The 19,283-nt window shown below is 35.8% G+C and overlaps 1 protein-coding gene across 1 annotated transcript in view; it reads left to right on the top strand.

Annotated features, from left to right (window-relative positions):
• Positions 1 to 19,283, top strand: part of LOC308642109 (sacsin-like) — a 107,892-nt gene that overhangs the window by 80,891 nt on the left and 7,718 nt on the right. The window contains 7 exon segments of the mRNA XM_081280707.1: positions 1,674 to 1,883; positions 1,886 to 2,083; positions 2,086 to 2,372; positions 2,432 to 2,895; positions 3,792 to 3,879; position 3,883; positions 14,026 to 19,283. Of these exon segments, the coding sequence (XP_081136833.1) occupies positions 1,674 to 1,883; positions 1,886 to 2,083; positions 2,086 to 2,372; positions 2,432 to 2,895; positions 3,792 to 3,879; position 3,883; positions 14,026 to 19,283 (6,506 nt within the window).

Below are 19,283 nucleotides of genomic sequence, written 5' to 3'. Positions count from 1 at the left end.
AACATAGATACAATTGGAAATGCTTGAAACTCTTAGTGTAGACATTTCTAAGAGTAATGTCTGATCTTCCAAAATCACAGCTTTTAGTGCTTCCTATAGTTGTGCAATAAAAATTCTTTGTTGAATTGGTTCTTACTATAGTTTTGTTTGAAATTGATTTTAGGAGAAGGAGAGACTGAGTAGGTAGGGCTGTGACTATAGGTAGGATGACCCAGTATTTTATCATTCAAATTGGAACATGTTCAGGAGTAAAGGAGGGTGTTATTATTTTCAGACAATTAGCCTAAATTAGAATTGTCCTGGGCAAATGGAAAGTGGGATCTTCCTAACTATACCTGAATTTTACTAAACTATTGCACTTACATTAATATTGATCTATTAAATAACATTGAATGTCTCGTGTGTGAAAATTACATTAAATTATATATTGGAGTATATTACATATGAATAATAATATTCATGTGTTCACTTATTCGCAAGTTAGCCCTCAGGACTGCAACATATGGTGGTTTTGAAGTGTTATGTAGTATGTATACGAATCACACAAGTGTGGAGACTATTCTGCAGGAATGAACCATGAAGTTAGAACCAGGCTGATAAATCAGCATTTGTATCTCAATGTGGTTTTGTTAAGTTGACAATGAGCACATTTATGTGGGACATTAACTGGAGAGAATTCTCTAACCTGAGGATTTGAGAGGCTGTAGGTAATGCTTTTATAGTGTCAGAAATCTCCTTAACCTGATTTCAGTCATGGGTATTTGGCATTGTGTAATGGGTATACAGACAAGTGTGTCCTGGACTGTTATGTTGCCAGGTGGTTAAATCCATCCATTTGCTACCCAAGAGCTTATGAGTTTGTGATTGTGACAGTTAACCACACATAGATATTAAGGGTTGACATCATGGCGTTACTTCTTGGATGAAGCTTAGGTGCTAACATCTGCATGTGAGACCACATATATCAGAATTACCTTGAGAATTTCACCAAAGGGCATCATGGATAGAATTTCTTTTAATACAGTAGGTCTGACACATCTAGTTTTTTTCTACCAGTGTTGAAATATCACTCAGTCTTTGATTAAGAATCAGTTGAAGCAATTATCAATTCAGGGCCATGTTATAGAAAAAATATGTGTCTCTAAGTACTATACAGGCTCAGTGTGGTGAGACTCTTCCAATGTGAGAAGCACTTTCACCTGAGGGAGCTCATTTCTTATTCACTAGAGGGCCTGTGCTTGTTAGTGACATGGTGGGCAGAACCACCTGCATCTTCTCCTCCCATCTTTTTTTCATAGTGTAGAGTTGAATTTTAAATTTTGAGCATAGGTTGTAACTTTGTTAATTGGGTTCAGTGTGGCTGTGGGGGCTGAGTATAAATATCAAATGTTCTTTATATCCTATGTTTAATGACTTTGAATATACAGCCTAGGTTTTCACAATAATTATGGACAGTTTCTGGGCCTGGCACTTGTTATTGATTAGATTGAATCAAAAGAGAAATCATTTTTAATGTTCAAAGCATTACTTTTTTCAATGCCAAATTAAGTCAGTTTTTGAATCATGTTTTTCAGGTGCTAGATTTTGATGGTAATTTTAATCTTATTATAACCACTTATTATCACAGTGCATTAAATTTCAGAGTTGATCATGACTTTAATTTTTATTTACAGATGTTCCTTGTATCTTTAGTGGTGACCAGATTGGGATGTTAGATCCTCATCAAACACTTTTTGGCCCCCATGAATCAGGCCAGTGTTGGAATCTCAAAGATGACAGCAAGGAAATTAGTGAGCTTTCAGACCAATTTGCACCTTTTATTGGCATTTTTGGAAGCACCAAGGAAACATTTATAAATGGCAATTTTCCAGGAACTTTTTTCCGTCCCCTCTTCGCTTACAACCTTCGCAGCTTAGTAGCAACCTCTATAACAAGCAGAAAGTTCTTGAATTGTTTGAATCTTTTAGGGCAGACGCAGACACAGTACTGCTCTTTCTGAAAAGTGTGCAGGATGTCTCTTTACATGTGCGAGAGGCTGACGGGACAGAGAAACTGGTGTTTAGAGTGACTGCCAGTGAAAATAAGGCCTGAAACATGAACGGCCAAATTCTGTAAAGATTCTGGAAACTGCAATAAGTAACTATTGTAAAAAGATTCCAAGCAATAGTATCACCTGTGTAACATACCATATAAATATAGTTTTAGAAGATGAGAGTACTAAGGATGCACAGAAGACATCTTGGCTGGTGTGTAACAGTGTGGGTGGGCGAGGGATTTGTAGTAAACTTGACTCTTTAGCTGATGAATTGAAATTTGTCCCAATCATTGGAATAGCCATGTCTTTGTCATGCAGAGATGACAAAGAAAAAGGAGCAATATCTGATTTCTCAGGAAAAGCATTTTGTTTTCTTCCTTTACCTCCTGGCATTGGCAACCGGTATTGAGGCCTCTGTTTAGTGAATTATTCCAAAATGCTGTGATTTACTCAATCAGTAATGATTGGATCAAGTTGGAACAAGCCTATTTTTCAGAACTTGATGAAAGTTTGGAATACACAGAATCTGTGCTCAACTACCTCCAGAGCTCAGGGAAGCAGATTGCCAGGGTGCCAGCAAATCTGGCTGCTGCAGTTCAGCTCAATGCTGTTGCCTCCTCCAGCTCCACGCCTATGAGGAAGGTGACACCTGCATGGGTGCGGCAGGTGCTGAGGAAGTGTGCACATTTGGGCAGTGCTGAAGAAAAGCTTCACCTTCTGGAATTTGTGCTTTCTGACCAAGCCTACAGTGAGCTGCTTGGGCTGGAGCTGCTACCTTTGCAAAATGGAAATTTCATCCCCTTTTCCTCATCTGTGTCAGATCAAGATGTTATTTATATTACCTCAGAAGAGTATCCAAGGTAGAGATCATACCTCTCAAATGCTTGTTTACTCTGGGGGCTCCCTGCCCCTCCCCACATCTTTTATTGTAAAACATATCAGTTAGCTGTGTAGGTTTTGTGGTTGGGAAGGTTTTTTGAAGAAATATTTGTTAAAATACTAAAGGATATGTTGCACATTTTAAAATGCAAAAGGGTGCCAGTTATTTATCATTTAAAAAATTATCTAAAAGCTGGGCATGGTAGCATACATCTGTAGTCTCAGATACTTGGGAGGCTGAGGCAGAAGGATTATTTGAGCCCAGGAGTTCAAGGCCAATGTGGGCAATAGTGAGACCCCATCTCAAAAAAAAAAGTTATCCAAGTAGTTATTTACCTTAAATTTGAATAGCATCCCTGAGAACCATGATTATAAAGTGCTAGTAATAACTAGGTCAGATTAGTCTCTATTGAGGTGTTTTGATGTATCTCTTTATAACTGAGGGTATGTATTGACATTTCAGAAAGGAAAACTGATTTTATCCTATGGTGTTTAGAACATGTCTGAATTATTTTTTAAGTGTTTTTCTTTAGTTGTAGATGTACACAATGACTTTATCTATTTATTTATTTATTTATTTTTATGTGGTGTTGAGGATTGAACCCAGTGCCTCACACGTGCTAGGCGAGCGCTCTATCACTGGGCCACAACCCAATATGGTACACAATACCCTTATATTTTAAGCCAAAGCCTAGGTAATAATTGGTCAAAAGTACTGAAACTTTATTTCATCTGTATACTTTATGTAAATTTAATCTTATCATTTTATGTAAGACAAAAATAGTAGGTTTAACTGGCTTGAAATTCTATGGGAGAATATTTTTTAATTTTAGAATTATTAAAAGATTATAATTGCTGTGTGCCTTTCATTTTCTAGGTCCCTTTTCCCAGGTCTTGAAGGAAGATTTATTTTGGATAACTTGAAACCTCACCTTCTAGCTGCTTTAAAGGAAGCTGCCCAAACCTGAGGTATTGTAGTTGTTTAGAATTTTTTAAAAAAACAAACCTCTTGCTGGGCATGGTGGTGCATGCCTGTAATTCCAGTGGTGTGGGAGGCTGAGTCAGGAGGATCACAAGTTCAAAGCCAGCTTCAGCAATTTAGAGAGGGCCGGAGCAAGTTATCGAGACTCTGTCTCAAAATAAAAAGGACTGGGGATGTGGCTCAGTGGTTAAGTGCCCCTGGGTTCAATCCCTGCTACCCCCATGCCCCCCCCCCCCAAAATGAATCTTACAAAATAGGTTTTGTAAGTTTTCTATTAATAATTATTCATTTTAGACTTGTAAATCAATGATTGTATATGGTTCAGCCTAACAGAATTGCTATATTTTAAGATATTTCAGAAGTCATTCTAGCATCTAAAAGAATCCAAACATAATGTATGTAAGAGTCTCTCCTGTCATGGTCTGATGGTGGCTATTTACAGAATCTCATCTTTACCAGTGTAGGGCTTTGCATTTTTTTCTAGTGCTTTTCATTTTGACATTTGAGCCTCTTCTCCTCACACCTTGCAGAGCCTGTATAGTAATAAGGACAGCAATTATTAGTTAAGTGGCATGGATAGGAATAGAAAGGTTAATAAGTTCAAGGACATTACAGAAGTTCAGGTCTTTGACCTTGCCCTCCTTGTTTCCTCCAGGGCTTCTTGTGGTTATGCTGGGTTTGCATTAAATGTGATCAGCTTCCTAGAAATGTGAGCTGGTACATTGAACCCCATAAAACTTTTCACTGAAGTATAACGTACATACAGAAAAGTGCACATATAGTGAATGTTGGCTTAGAGGAATTGTACAAACTGAACATACCTATGTCACCTAGATCAGAAAACAGGACCAGAGTCCCTCTCTTTCCTTTTCAGTTCACAACTCAAGGGACACAGCAGAAATTAACTTAGCTAGTTATCATCCTTTTAAAAGCAATCATACAGTATGTACTTTTTGTTTTGCTTCTTTAACTTAACTGTAGTGCTACTGAGATTCTTCCAATCATTGTATGGTGGTATAATTGCTCTTATTGCTATAGTACTTCATTGTGTGATGGATTACTTTCTTTTGAAGAGAATATTTGGTTGGTGGAAAATAGTTTCTGATGTGGATATGGATTTACAAATCAGCTGAAAGTTATTCAGAGCCAAATTAGGTGAAAAGAATAGAAGGCCAACAGAGTAATACTACTTTGGCTTGGAATTTTTCAGATATCCTGTTGTATAGAGTGTGGCCAAAGTTTGCTTTTCTAGCCCCAGTGGATTGGTTGGGGGGGAACACACTTGGTGTTATATTTGTAGGAGTGAGTTAAATTTATAAGTTAACTTTGGTAATTTGATATCTTTACAAAGTTCAGTCTTCCTACTTTACATATTTTCTCTCTCTCTTTTTTTTTTTTTTGTTCGTAGGACTTAACCCAGAGGTACTTTACCAGTTAGCTATATCCCCTATATCAAAAAAATATTTATTTTTTTGAGACAAGGTCTTGCTGAGTTGCTCAGGGCCTTGCTAAATTGCTGAGGCTGACCTCAACTTGCAATCCTCCTGCCTCGCCTCCTGAGTCACTGGGTTTACAAAGTGTGCCACCATGTCCTGCTCATTATCTCTTTTGCATGTCCTGGTTATTTCCTGGTCATACCATAAACACTGTGTTTTGTCTCTTGTTAATTTATCTTTTGGTTAATTTTTTTTTGAATGTTTACTAGATGTTTATTCAAGGCTTTCTTTTGTTTGTTTTTCATCATCCATCATGTGTGCTTATGGCAGCCAGTGTCCTGTTCTTCTATTGAGCCCTAGAATTAAATGCAGTAACTCACAATGTAGTTATAGGCAGCATTAGAAAAACCACAGGCTTCTTTACATGTGTCCTGCCCCTGCAAAATATGGAGGAGCTTGCTGTAAGAAACATACTGAGCATGTGCAGATTCTCTTCCTAAATTTACCAGTTGGGTCATTCTACCTTTGGAGGTGTGGGGTATATGAGTATGAGAAGAGAGAGGCCGAAAATATTGTTTGTGGAGATCTCTTCATGTGGTAGGAAACACCAAAAATACATACAACATTTGGTATTTTCTGTTCTAAGTAATGGTTACTCCATTGTTTTGCTGACAGAAAGCACTGTGGACTCTCAACTTGTGTTTACCTGTAAAACTGCTTACCCAGTCTTGAAAGTACTGCTGCATGAAATTAAAATGTGATGTTTCTTCCCATGCAGTGGATAGTTCTCTTCTACTTCTGTAACTCAAACAATTTCTCTTATTACTTGATAATTTCTCCTTTGACTTATAACACATTTAAATTCTTAGTCAAATAGTAATTACTGCTTGTATTTTCAATGTTTACATCTATTGTCCTTTTTTCATTAGCAATTGAATATGTTTCAGTATCTTCTATTTCAGGGAAAGCAAAAGAAACCTTGACTTTGATTTCAATTCTTGAATTCTGTCACAGTCCAGTTTCTAGAAGAGTAGTCTTATTACTCTGACCATTCATTATCACTATAAACAGACTTTTACTTCTACTATCATTCCTCTGAACGCTGGCTGAAGTCAACTATTAATAATTTCTGTGTTATTATGTTTAGTGTATTCTTTTTTCCCTTTTATATGATCTCCCTGAAGATCTCGTGCTGTTGCTCACTACTTTATACCCTCTGCTTTTAGGCTACTATTCTTTCTTTTATCCTCCTATATCTTTGACTATTCCCAGAATTATTTGTGAATCCCTGTTCTTTAGTTAACTCCCTAAATATGAGTTAGTTCAGGGGCTCCTTCTTCAGCTATTTTATTTTATTCTTTATTTTCTTTGAGTATATTTATTTGTGTATTAACGACCTCCATAGCAATCCAGTCTCAAGTGTAATGTAATGAAACAATTAAAAACCTGGCCTTATAGTCACATAAGTCTGGGTTCAAACTTCACTCCTTGATTTATTGTGTGACTTTGAACAAAATCATCACCCTCTCTGAACCTCTGTTTCCTCTTTGATGCACTGATATCCTTCCATAAGGGTGTATCTGATGTCCTCTGGATTTGATTACATGGATTACAGGAATACTGCTGTATTGTGAGGTTAATGAAATGAGAATAAAGATTGAGTGGATGGTGGCACCAGTCACATGTTACCAACTGAATTTTATCCAGATTTGTATAAATTACAGTAGGACGGATTATTAAGAAGATTTTTTTTGAGGACAAAATAATGTATACAGAATCTGTCTGTCTATCTATCTATCTATATTTGTCTATTATGTATGTTGCTTAGCTCAATTCCTAGCACATAGTAGATATTAATAAATGGCATTTATTATGAATGATCATTTTACACTTGGAGTTTCATAAGTATTTCAAAAATAAAACATTTTCAAAAACTTAGTCCTCACCTGAAATCATTTCTTCTTTTGAATGACCCTGTTGAGAATGATGCCACTATCCATGGGAATTGTTCTAGATGAGTTCTTGTTTGTCGTCTTTTTCTGCAGTTTGCTGGTTGTTTGTTTTAGTCAGCTTTCTCACTTCTGTGACCAAAGACTTGACGAGCAATTTTGGGGACGGGGGGAATGTTTATTTGGCACTTAGGATTTCAGAGATCTCAGTGCATAGACATCCAACTCCACTGCTCTGTGCCTGAGGTGAGGCAGAACATCATGGCATGAGATAACAGCCTATATCATCATCTCCTTTTGAGAAGCTCGAAGAAATTGAAGGATTTAAGTGATTTGCTTGAGTTGTAGAATTGGAGCCACAATTCTATTTATTTTTTATTTGCAGGTCTAGATTATTTATCTATTAAAAAGTGAGTAAATGGGTTAATTCAGAAATTGGGGAAGAAGAGAAGAGTTAGAAGAGCAGGTAACTGGACACTGAATGAAAAAGCAATTAAGTGAGACAAATGCTTAACATAGTGGCACCAGAATCCTATTTGTATACTTTTAAATTTTTATATTCATTTATTAGGCATGGTCATATGCCTTGTTTCATATCGTGACCAGAGTCTTCCATAAGTGTCAGTTTCAAATTCCCATATGTACCAGGCATCATGCTAAATGAGATTAATATACAGATGGATAAAATTGAAGAAGTTCACAGTGGAGTGAGGATCCTGATGTAAAAATCATTACTGTCATTTAGTTTGATGGGCACTTAATCAAATATTGAGAATAGAGTGGGTGTATATTGAGGTGGGTGGCAAGTCAGGGAGAGCCCATGTTCTGTCTTGCACATGTAGGGAAAATTCTAGCCACCCCCATAGCTATTTGTTGGATGGAAGGGACCATGTATTAAGAATGGTCTCTTTTACCCTTCCAACTCCACTCTCACCCTCACCTTCACCCTCATTCAGGCCACTGTCATCTCTTCTTGAAATGGGGAAATAACCTCTAGTATCTCCCCGTGTTCATTCTTACCCCTCAGGTTGACTCAACGTGCACAAGTATTGTCTTTCTAAAATACTACTTTCCTACCACTTCTCAAAAATCTTTCACAGACTTCCACCTTTTCCTTACAAAAAGGCCTAATCCTTAACCTTTCTAACAAGGCTGTTTATTACCTGGCTGCCGCAGCCCGGCTGGCTGAACAAAATAACCTGGGGGTGACGAGGAACTTGTGTAGATTGATACAGCAGGAGTGGGAGCCGTTTATTGAAGGACAGGAGGGGTATATATACATTCCTCACAGCTCATCTTAATTAACATAAACTAGATACAGCAGTCAACCAATAAGGAATCTCCACACTTAATGGCTCACTGGAGTTACTTCACAAACCACTCCCTCTGGCAAAATGCCAGGCGCCATCTTGACTTGTTTATAGACCTTAACACCTGGCTTTGTTTTTCTGGGTGTCATAAAGATGCCTGAAACATGGAAGTCCTACATAAATCTTTGGTATTATTCCTCTCCTTCCTTGATTTCTTTGTTTTTTGTGATCTTCTCATATTTGGGGAACAGTATGTTCTCCTTCTCCCTTAGGTGTGGGACATGTGGCTTTTGTCTTCGTCATCCTCCTTCATCTTGCTACTTGGTACTCCTCTTGCTTGCCGCCACCTGTGCTTCCAGAGCACTGGGCTCACCACAGCACTACACCGGTACTTCTTGTTTGTATGTTTATCTAATACCTGCTTTCCTCATTAGACAGAGATAGAGTCTGGGACTAAGACTGGCTGTTATCTTCTGTGTCACTAGCACTCAGCTGATTTGCCTGACAAATGCCTGCCCTTAAGGTGATTTGAAGGATGTTTAGAAGATTAGAAGAACTTAAATTCCTTTGGTTAGACCTGTGATTCTTGTCTTAGCTGCCAGGTTGAGCCTAAGATGCCCAAATACACAAACATTTTATCAAGTTACAGCAGTCTGCTTGATCAAATAAACGACTTGCCTAGGCAGGGAGGGGTTAGATGTCAATGGAGCAGTTCTTGGAAGTATGTAATTCTTGGTGGTTGTCTAAGCAAGTCGTGGGAATATTTGATAAAATTTCCCTTTCTTTTTCATAAACTCAGAATTGTACCTTTACTTTCTTTAAGTATTTAAAAATTATACTTCTCTTTCTCAATTGTTTTCTAGAATCTCTGAAAGTTATAGGATGCTAGCCTGTGCATAAAGCCCATAAAAGCTTATCAAGTGATTTTATGTGGATGAAATGCAATTGATGCATATAAACTACATGCTTCTTACTTCTTTACTTTGTTTCTGAACTAAAACTCCTGATTGTTATGTAGTTTGGATTAGCTTGCATTGAAATGTCTTTAAAATTTTAAATGTATATTCTGCTACATTAAGAGTTTTGTTTATGTCTTGTCTTTTACATAATGATGTATAAAGATTCTATAGACAGCATTGTTTTAAGATACCAAATAATTGTTACAGCAGTTATGTGAAAATTGTGACAATTTTGGCTTTTCTAAGAATGGATTTAATTACATTCTAGCACAACAACTTCTCTGGGGATATTCAGGTAGGATAACTGACTGAATGTTGTGTTCTTTTGAAGCTTGATGTTTGTGTTCATTTGATTTTTGAATCATGTGTTTTCTTTTATCTAAGTAGTTAGACATTATACCAACAATTTTTTTTTGGTGGTAATAACTATTAAAGGAGAGAGGAAACTTGATTAATGCAGGTATTTGTTGTTGCACATAGTACAATAAAACCATAGTTAAATGACTTAGAAACAGTTCATTTCATAGGACATTTAGTCTCAAATGAAAGATCACGCGAAATTTTGTATTTTAAGCTGTGATATTTAATGGGAAAGTGTAACAGTGAATGTACCTCTGTTATATGTACACACAGATATTCAGATGAGAGTGTAGGAAGAATGAATTCTGAGATCTCTCTCACTAGAAAGTTAGAGGCCTCACAATGAACCATTTGATTTTGGCTTAGTGCTGAGGCTGGTGATAGTGGGAGCCCTGTCCTGGGCATGCTGAAGAATCACACTGTGGCCCATCTAGTTTTCATTAGGGACCATTGACTAACTGTCCTCATAATGCCTATTTTGTCATTTTACTGACTATATATATATATATATATATATATATATATATATATATATACACATTAGGGACCATTGACTAACTGTCCTCATAATGCCTATTTTGTCATTTTACTGACTATATATATATATATATATATATATATATATATATATTTTTTTTTTTTTTTACATAAAACCAACTTTATTCAACTTGTGGTTTTACTTTTCCCAAGTTCATGTTTCACTTAGAAATTTAAAAGATGCAATATTTCTTTTATAGAAATTGTTTCTATGATAAATGTTATTCTTTGAAATAGACCATGCATATAAATCAGCTTAGAAATCAAATCATTATTGTACTGATAATTGATAATAGATATTAGATTTGGCTTCTGATTTATATTAAAAGTACCTAATTAGTCTGAACTACTATTATAAAATTTTCCTAAAGCTTTATCAATATAGCTTACATTTTGTAACATGTAGTCAAATCAAAGAGGAAAGGAAAATCTTGACTAAAGTAGGCTGCATAGTTAACACTTGCCCTGAGGACCCTTCCAGGTTAGGTATAGTTCTCTAAATGCTGTTTCATCTCCCATTCTAAACCAAAGCCTGGAAATCAGTGGCAGAGCATCAGTGCTGTTTAGGAGAATAAATTTGGTCATTGGGACTAATTTTGAACCCCCTTGGCCTGCTGCATATAAAAGTGGGACATTTGTACTAATCCCCGATGCTTAGCAGTGCTGCCGCTAGACTTGTGGCATTCCTACTAGAGTCTTAGCTGTCAGTTAGAATCTCTTTCCTTTTTGTGTTTGGTATTTGCTTTTTCTTTATTTATATATATATATATATATATATATACACACACACACACACACACACACACACACACACATATATATGTGTGTGTATACATATATATATTGTATATATATATATATAATTTTTGAAGATTTGACTGGACCATTTAATTGGACCATCACTATATCACATATTTATTTACATAGAGATTTTAATATGTTTACACAGTGGAGCATTATTAGAACTCATTAAAGCTGCCATTGCCATGTATGCCCAAAAGTATAAAAAACTCACCTGTACTTGAAGTCTCAGATCAGCACTGTAGCCAGTTGGGTGTGATTCTGGAGGAGTCTGATCAAATGTTGTAAACTTCAGTTAATATTTGGGACTGTGATTTTTTTTGGTTAAGTAATTTTTTTTTTTAATTTTAAAAGTGCTTTCCCAACATATAATGATCTTTACAACATTCAAGAGAGGTACATAAATAATACAACACTTTCAAAGATGGAGAAACTCAGGCAGAGATTAGTAAATTATATTGAAGGGCACAATATGTAGCACAATTGGGAAAAGAATTTTAAGTAGACTGCATTATTTCCATTCATGTTGAACTTGTCTTCACTAAGCATAAACATATAAATAAACATAGACATTAAAAACATAGTTCAGTCTTTGAATAGTGATTCATCCTATTGATGTTGTTATTCTCACCATGTAAGGGATTAACTCATCTATAGTGAAGCAAAATTGCTCATAGAAGAGTTATTCCAAATTCAGTGATCCTACCAGATAATAGTGTAGATAACTGTTACTTTCTCTAGGAACAGATTCACTTCTCTGGTTAACTTCTTTTGACATTGTTGCAGATTTTCAAGGACATCAAACTCACATTTACTAAAATGTATAAAAATTATTTTATTGATTCTATTAGAGATGCTTCAGTAGATTTCTAACCCAGGACATGGAGACTTTTTTTCTTTGTTGAAATTTATACTTTAGGTTAAAGGCTAAATGTCTTTAATACAAAGTAGATAGAACTCAGGAACTCAGATTGAATCAACTTAATGTATTTAGAATTGTGTCTTACTACATTTTCTCTCTCCTTTATTTTCTATCATGTTTTTTCAATTGAGCATGACTGGTGTATTAGTTGCATGCTATATGTGATGTGTGTGTGTGTGTGTCTTGGCATTTTATTTACGTTTTAATATCAGGAAATTTTCCTGAAGGTAGGTATCTATAAGTTGCCACATTTCATACCAGGATATTTGGTAGGATATCTTCAAAATGCATGTCTTATGGCAATTAACATAGAACATAAAGTGGTGCATATTTAATTTTTTGTTCTGTGTGTTCTGAATTTTTAACTTTTTTATATCTGAAGTATTATATCCATGCTTTACTTATAATTTAGATATCCCATAACCATATTTTAAGAACATTATTGAAAATTATATTTTAATGGGGTTCATAGATCAAAGAAGCTATACTGGTTAGACTGCTCTCAAGGTCTTATAATTTTTAAAATATTTCTACCTGAATGACCCTAAATCATACAGTATAGAAAATGAAAATATTCTCAATCTGGGTATTGTCACTCTCCTGAAGTAGCAAAAGTGTGCCCTTATTTAAATTTCTGTGAAAGTAATTTTGAAATGTCTTGTTGTAACCTGACAGATAATGTTTGGTAGAAGATAAGGCCATCTTCCTGCTGTGTTAAGCATTTGAAAGAAATGCTTCTTCCTTGCTTAAGAAATAATGATTTAAAAAATTACCAAGGGCCTGAGGTACACTCTATTTTACAATGTTTTCCAGAATTGCTTTTTTAAGGGTCTAGAAGTCATATATACAGGGAGAAAACTAAATATTGGTTTCTACAAAATTGAATTTAAGATTCTTTTTATTGTCTCTGTGGGCAACTAGATACCTCTAGGTATGTAGTGTTATTTTTTTCATTGTGTTCCTACTGATATTAATACTATAAATATTCTGAAACACAAAATGCACTTAGAAAGAAAACATGAATTTCTAGACCAGTGGTTAAAATCAACACCCCACCCTCACCACCAAAAAAACCCCATTATTTCTCTCCTAGTTCATGAACTTACAGAAGTAAAATTGTTCTGGTGGGAGACAACTCCTGCCTTTATTGCACATCCATTCCACTTTCTCACTTTCCTGGCCCCTGAAGCATTTTTGCAAAATCCCAGGGCTCTTTTAGAACATACTTTATAAATAATAAGTAGTGCTGAAAAAGTTGTGACTATGTTTTGTATTTGGCATATATACATAGAACAGTCTTTATACCAAGATCCTCATCCTTATTGTTTTACCAGATGAGAGTTTTTCAAATTCTGGAAAGAATAAATAATTCTAAATTACATGTCTGGTTAGTGGTTGAAAGGAAACTATGTAAGTCTCATTGTTGCCTGAGCTTCAGAAAATGTTAGTCACTGAGATGAATACTCAGGCTCTGACTTCACATTCTTCTCTCTATCCCACATAGCCATGTCGCTCCTTCATGAGGGAACATGAAGTAACACAAAAAGATATTCCCACTTGAGGATTCCATTTGTAGAACATCATAGGATACTTTTTAAAACACATTTAATGTGTTTTATATATTTTCTTAAAATATGAATTTTCTAAAGGGAATTATTTCTACCAAAGGCTATTCTAAATATGGATTCATACATAAATTCTCTATCATTATTATTTAAAAATTACCCCAGGTGTACTGAATTTTCACATCTACTTAAAACTCCTATAATTTTCTAGTACTTTCTTACCTGTGATAATGGAAGGCTATTACAATAGAATTATGTGTATTTATGATATTTCTGTGTATGATTTACAGGAAGGCCATGTACTCAGCTGCAGCTTCTAAATCCAGAGCGATTTGCACGTCTTATTAAAGAAGTAATGAATACATTCTGGCCCGGCAGAGAGTTGATCGTTCAGTGGTATCCATTCAGTGAAGACAGAAATCACCCATCTGTTTCATGGCTTAAGATGGTTTGGAAGAATCTCTATATACATTTTTCAGAGGATTTGACTTTACTTGATGAAATGCCACTTATCCCAAGAACTACACTAGATGAAGGTCAGGTGTGTGTAGAACTCATTAGACTCAGAATTCCATCTTTAGTTATTTTAGATGATGAAACGGAAGCACAGCTTCCAGAATTTTTAGCAGACATTGTACAAAAACTTGGAGGGATTGTTTTGAAAAAATTAGATACCTCTATACAACATCCACTCATTAAAAAATACATTCATTCACCATTACCAAGTGCAGTTTTGCAGATAATGGAAAAGATGCCAATGCAGAAATTATGTAATCAAATAGCTTCTCTTCTTCCTACACACAAAGATGCTCTGAGGAAATTTTTGGCTAGTTTAACTGATACTAGTGAAAAGGAGAAAAGAATAATTCAAGAATTGACAATATTCAAACGAATTAACCACTCATCTGATCAGGGAATTTCCTCTTATACAAAATTGAAAGGTTGTAAGGTCTTGCACCATACTGCCAAACTTCCACCAGATTTACGACTTTCTATTTCAGTAATAGACAGTAGTGATGAAGCTACCATTCGCTTGGCAAACATGTTGAAGATAGAGAAATTAAAGACTACTAGCTGCTTAAAGCTTGTTTTAAGAGATATGGAAAATGCATTTTATTCACATGAAGAAGTAACACACCTGATGTTATGGATCCTTGAAAATCTGTCCTCTCTTAAAAATGAGAATCCAAATGTGCTTGATTGGTTAATGCCATTAAAATTCATTCAGATTTCACAGGAACGGATGGTATCAGCAAGTGAGCTCTTCGATCCTGATATAGAAATACTGAAAGATCTCTTTTATAATGAAGAAGAAACCTGTTTCCCACCCTCAGTTTTTACCTCACCAGATATTCTTCACTCTTTGAGACAGATTGGTTTAAAAAATGAAGCCAGTCTCAATGAGAAAGATGTTGTGCAAGTAGCAAAAAAAATTGAATCCTTACAGGTCAGTTCTTGTCCAGATCAGGATGTTCTGAAGAAAGCCAAAACACTGTTACTGGTTTTAAATAAGAATCATACACTCTTGCAATCTTCTGAAGGAAAGATGACATTGAAGAAAATAAAATGGGTTCCAGCCTGCAAGGAAAGGCCTCCAAATTATCCAGGTTCTTTAGTCTGGAAAGGAGATCTCTGTAATCTTTGTGTACCACCGGATATGTGCGATATGGCCCATGCGACTCTAGTGGGCTCATCACTTCCTCTTGTTGAAAGTATCCATGTAAACTTGGAAAAAGCATTAGGTATTTTTACAAAGCCTAGCATCAGTGCTGTCTTAAAACACTTCAAAATTGTTGTTGACTGGTATACTTCAAAAACCTTTAGTGATGAAGACTACTATCAGTTCCAACACATTTTGCTTGAAATTTATGGATTCATGCATGATCCTTTGAATGAAGGGAAAGAATCTTTTAAGGCCTTAAAGTTTCCATGGGTTTGGACTGGCAAAAAATTTTGTCCTCTTGCCCAAGCTGTGATAAAACCAATCCATGATCTGGACCTTCAGCCGTATTTACATAATGTGCCTAAAACAATGGCAAAATTTCACCAACTCTTTAAGGTCTTTGGTTCAATAGAGGAATTGACATCAGATCATATTTCCATGGTCATTCAGAAGGTGTATCTCAAAAGTGATCAGGATCTCAGTGAACAAGAAAGCAAACAAAATCTTCAACTTATGTTGAGTATTATCAGATGGCTGTATAGCAATCAGATCCCAGCAAGTCCCAATACACCAGTTCCTATACATCACAGCAAAAATCCTTCTAAACTTATCATGAAACCAATTCATGAATGCTGTTACTGTGACATCAAAGTTGATGACCTCAATGACTTATTAGAAGATTCAGTGGAACCAATCATTTTGGTGCACGAGGACATACCCATGAAAACTGCAGAATGGCTAAAAGTTCCATGCCTTAGTACAAGACTGATCAATCCTGAAAACATGGGATTTGAGCAGTCAGGACAAAGAGAACCACTCACTGTAAGAATTAAAAATATTCTGGAAGAGTACCCTTCTGTGTCAGATATTTTTAAGGAACTACTTCAAAATGCTGATGATGCAAATGCAACAGAATGCAGCTTCATGATTGATATGAGAAGAAATATGGACATAAGAGAGAATCTTCTAGACCCAGGAATGGCAGCTTGCCATGGGCCTGCTTTGTGGTCATTCAATAATTCTGAATTCTCAGATTCAGATTTTGTGAACATAACTAGGTTAGGAGAATCTTTAAAAAGGGGAGAAGTTGACAAAGTTGGAAAATTTGGTCTTGGATTTAATTCTGTATACCATCTCACTGATATTCCCATTATTATGAGTCGAGAATTCATGATAATGTTTGATCCAAACATAAATCATATTAGTAAACACATTAAAGATAAATCTAATCCTGGGATCAAAATTAATTGGAGTAAACAACAGAAAAGACTTAGGAAATTTCCTAATCAGTTCAAACCATTTATAGATGTGTTTGGCTGTCAATTACCTTTGACGGTAGAAGCACCTTATAGCTACAATGGAACTCTTTTCAGATTGTCCTTTAGAACTCAACAGGAGGCAAAAGTGAGTGAAGTAAGTAGTACCTGCTACAATACAGCAGATATTTACTCTCTTGTGGATGAATTTAGTCTCTGTGGACATAGACTTATCATTTTTACTCAGAGTGTAAATTCTATGTATTTGAAATACTTAAAGATTGAGGAAACCAATCCTAGCTTAGCACAGGATACAATAATAATTAAAAAAAAGTCCTGCTCTTCCAAAGCATTGAATGCACCTGTTTTAAGTGTTTTAAAGGAAGCTGCTAAACTCATGAAGACCTGTAGCAGCAGTAGTAGAAAGCTTCCCACAGATGCACCAAAGTCATCTTGCATTCTTCAGATCACAGTTGAAGAATTTCACCATGTGTTCAGAAGGATTGCTGATTTGCAGTCGCCACTCTTTAGAGGTCCAGATGATGACCCAGCTGCTCTCTTTGAAATGGCCAAGTCTGGCCAATCAAAAAAACCATCAGATGAGTTGCCACAAAAAACAGTAGATTCTACCACGTGGCTCATATGCACCTGCATGGATACAGGAGAGGCTCTCAAATTTTCCCTGAATGAAAGTGGAAGACAACTGGGGCTGGTTCCTTGTGGGGCAGTAGGAATTCTGCTGTGTGAAACTCAAGACCAGAAGTGGACTGTGAAACCACACATTGGAGAAGTGTTTTGCTATTTACCTTTACGAATAAAAACAGGCTTACCAGTTCACATCAATGGGTGTTTTGCTGTTACTTCAAATAGAAAGGAAATCTGGAAGACAGATACAAAGGGACGATGGAATACCACGTTCATGAGACACGTTATTGTGAAAGCTTACTTACAGGCTCTCAGTGTCTTACGGGACCTGGCCACTAGTGGGGAACTAACTGATTATACTTACTATGCAACATGGCCTGATCCTGATTTAGTTCATGATGACTTTTCTGTAATTTGTCAAGGGTTTTATGAAGATATAGCTCATGGAAAAGGAAAGGATTTAACCAGAGTCTTCTCTGATGGATCTACTTGGGTTTCCATGAAGAATGTGAGATTTCTAGATGACTCTATACTTAAAAGAAAAGATGTTGGTCCAGCAGCCTTCAAGATATTTCTGAAATACCTCAAAAAGACTGGATCCAAAAACCTTTGTGCTGTTGAACTTCCTTCTTCAGTAAAATTAGGATTTGAAGAAGCTGGCTGCAAACAGATACTGCTTGAAAATACATTTTCAGAGAAACAGTTTTTTTCAGAAGTGTTTTTTCCAAATATTCAAGAAATTGAAGCAGAACTTAGAGATCCCTTAATGAATTTTGTTCTAAATGAGAAAGTTGATGAGTTCTCAGGAATTCTTCGTGTTACTCCATGTATTCCTTGTTCCTTGGAGGGGCATCCTTTGGTCTTGCCATCTAGATTAATCCATCCTGAAGGACGTGTTGCTAAGTTATTTGATACTAAAGATGGACGGTTCCCTTATGGTTCTACTCAGGATTACCTTAATCCTATTATTTTGATTAAACTAGTTCAGTTAGGTATGGCAAAAGATGATATTTTATGGGATGACATGCTAGAACGTGCAGAGTCAGTAGCTGAAATTAATAAAAGGGATCATGTTGCTGCTTGTCTAAGAAGTAGTATCTTATTAAGTCTTATTGATGAGAAGCTAAAGATAAGGGATCCTAGAGCAAAGGATTTTGCTGCAATATGTCAAACAATCCCCTTCCTTCCATTTCTAACAAAACCAGTAGGTTTTTCTTTGGAATGGAAAGGTAACAGTTTTAAGCCTGAAAAAATGTTTGCAGCAACTGAGCTTTATACAGCTGAACATCAAGATATAGTTTGTCTTTTGCAGCCAATTCTAAATGAAAATTCTCATTCCTTTAGAGGTTGTGGTTCAATGTCATTGGCTGTTAAAGAGTTTTTGGGATTACTAAAAAAGCCAACAGTTGATCTGGTTATAAACCAATTGAAAGAAGTTGCAAAATCAGTTGATGATGGAATTACATTGTACCAGGAAAATATCACCAATGCTTGCTACAAATACCTTCATGAAGCAATGATGCAAAGTGAAATAACTAAGGTATCAATTACTGAAAAATTAAAGTCTTTTAGCTTCATCCTAGTTGAAAATGCATATGTTGACTCAGAAAAAGTTTCTTTTCATTTGAATTTTGAAGCAGCACCATACCTTTATCAGTTACCTAATAAATATAAAAATAGTTTTCGTGAACTGTTTGAAAGTGTGGGCGTGAGGCAGTCATTTATGGTTGAAGATTTTGCCCTAGTTTTGGAATCCATTGACCGAGAAAGAGGAAATAAACAAATAACAGAAGAGAATTTTCAGCTTTGCCGACGCATAATCAGTGAAGGAATATGGAGTCTCATTAGAGAAAAGAAACAAGAGTTTTGTGAGAAAAATTATGGTAAAATATTGTTGCCAGATACTAATCTTTTGCTTCTCCCTGCTAATTCCTTATGCTACAATGATTGTCCATGGATAAAAGTAAAGGATACCACTGTAAAG

The sequence above is a fragment of the Spermophilus citellus genome (genome assembly GCF_964194105.1).
Source record: "Spermophilus citellus genome assembly, chromosome: 1".
Lineage (NCBI taxonomy): Eukaryota > Metazoa > Chordata > Mammalia > Rodentia > Sciuridae > Spermophilus > Spermophilus citellus.
The sequence above is the reverse complement of the archived record's forward strand: the minus strand, read 5'-3'. Positions and strand labels throughout refer to the sequence as shown.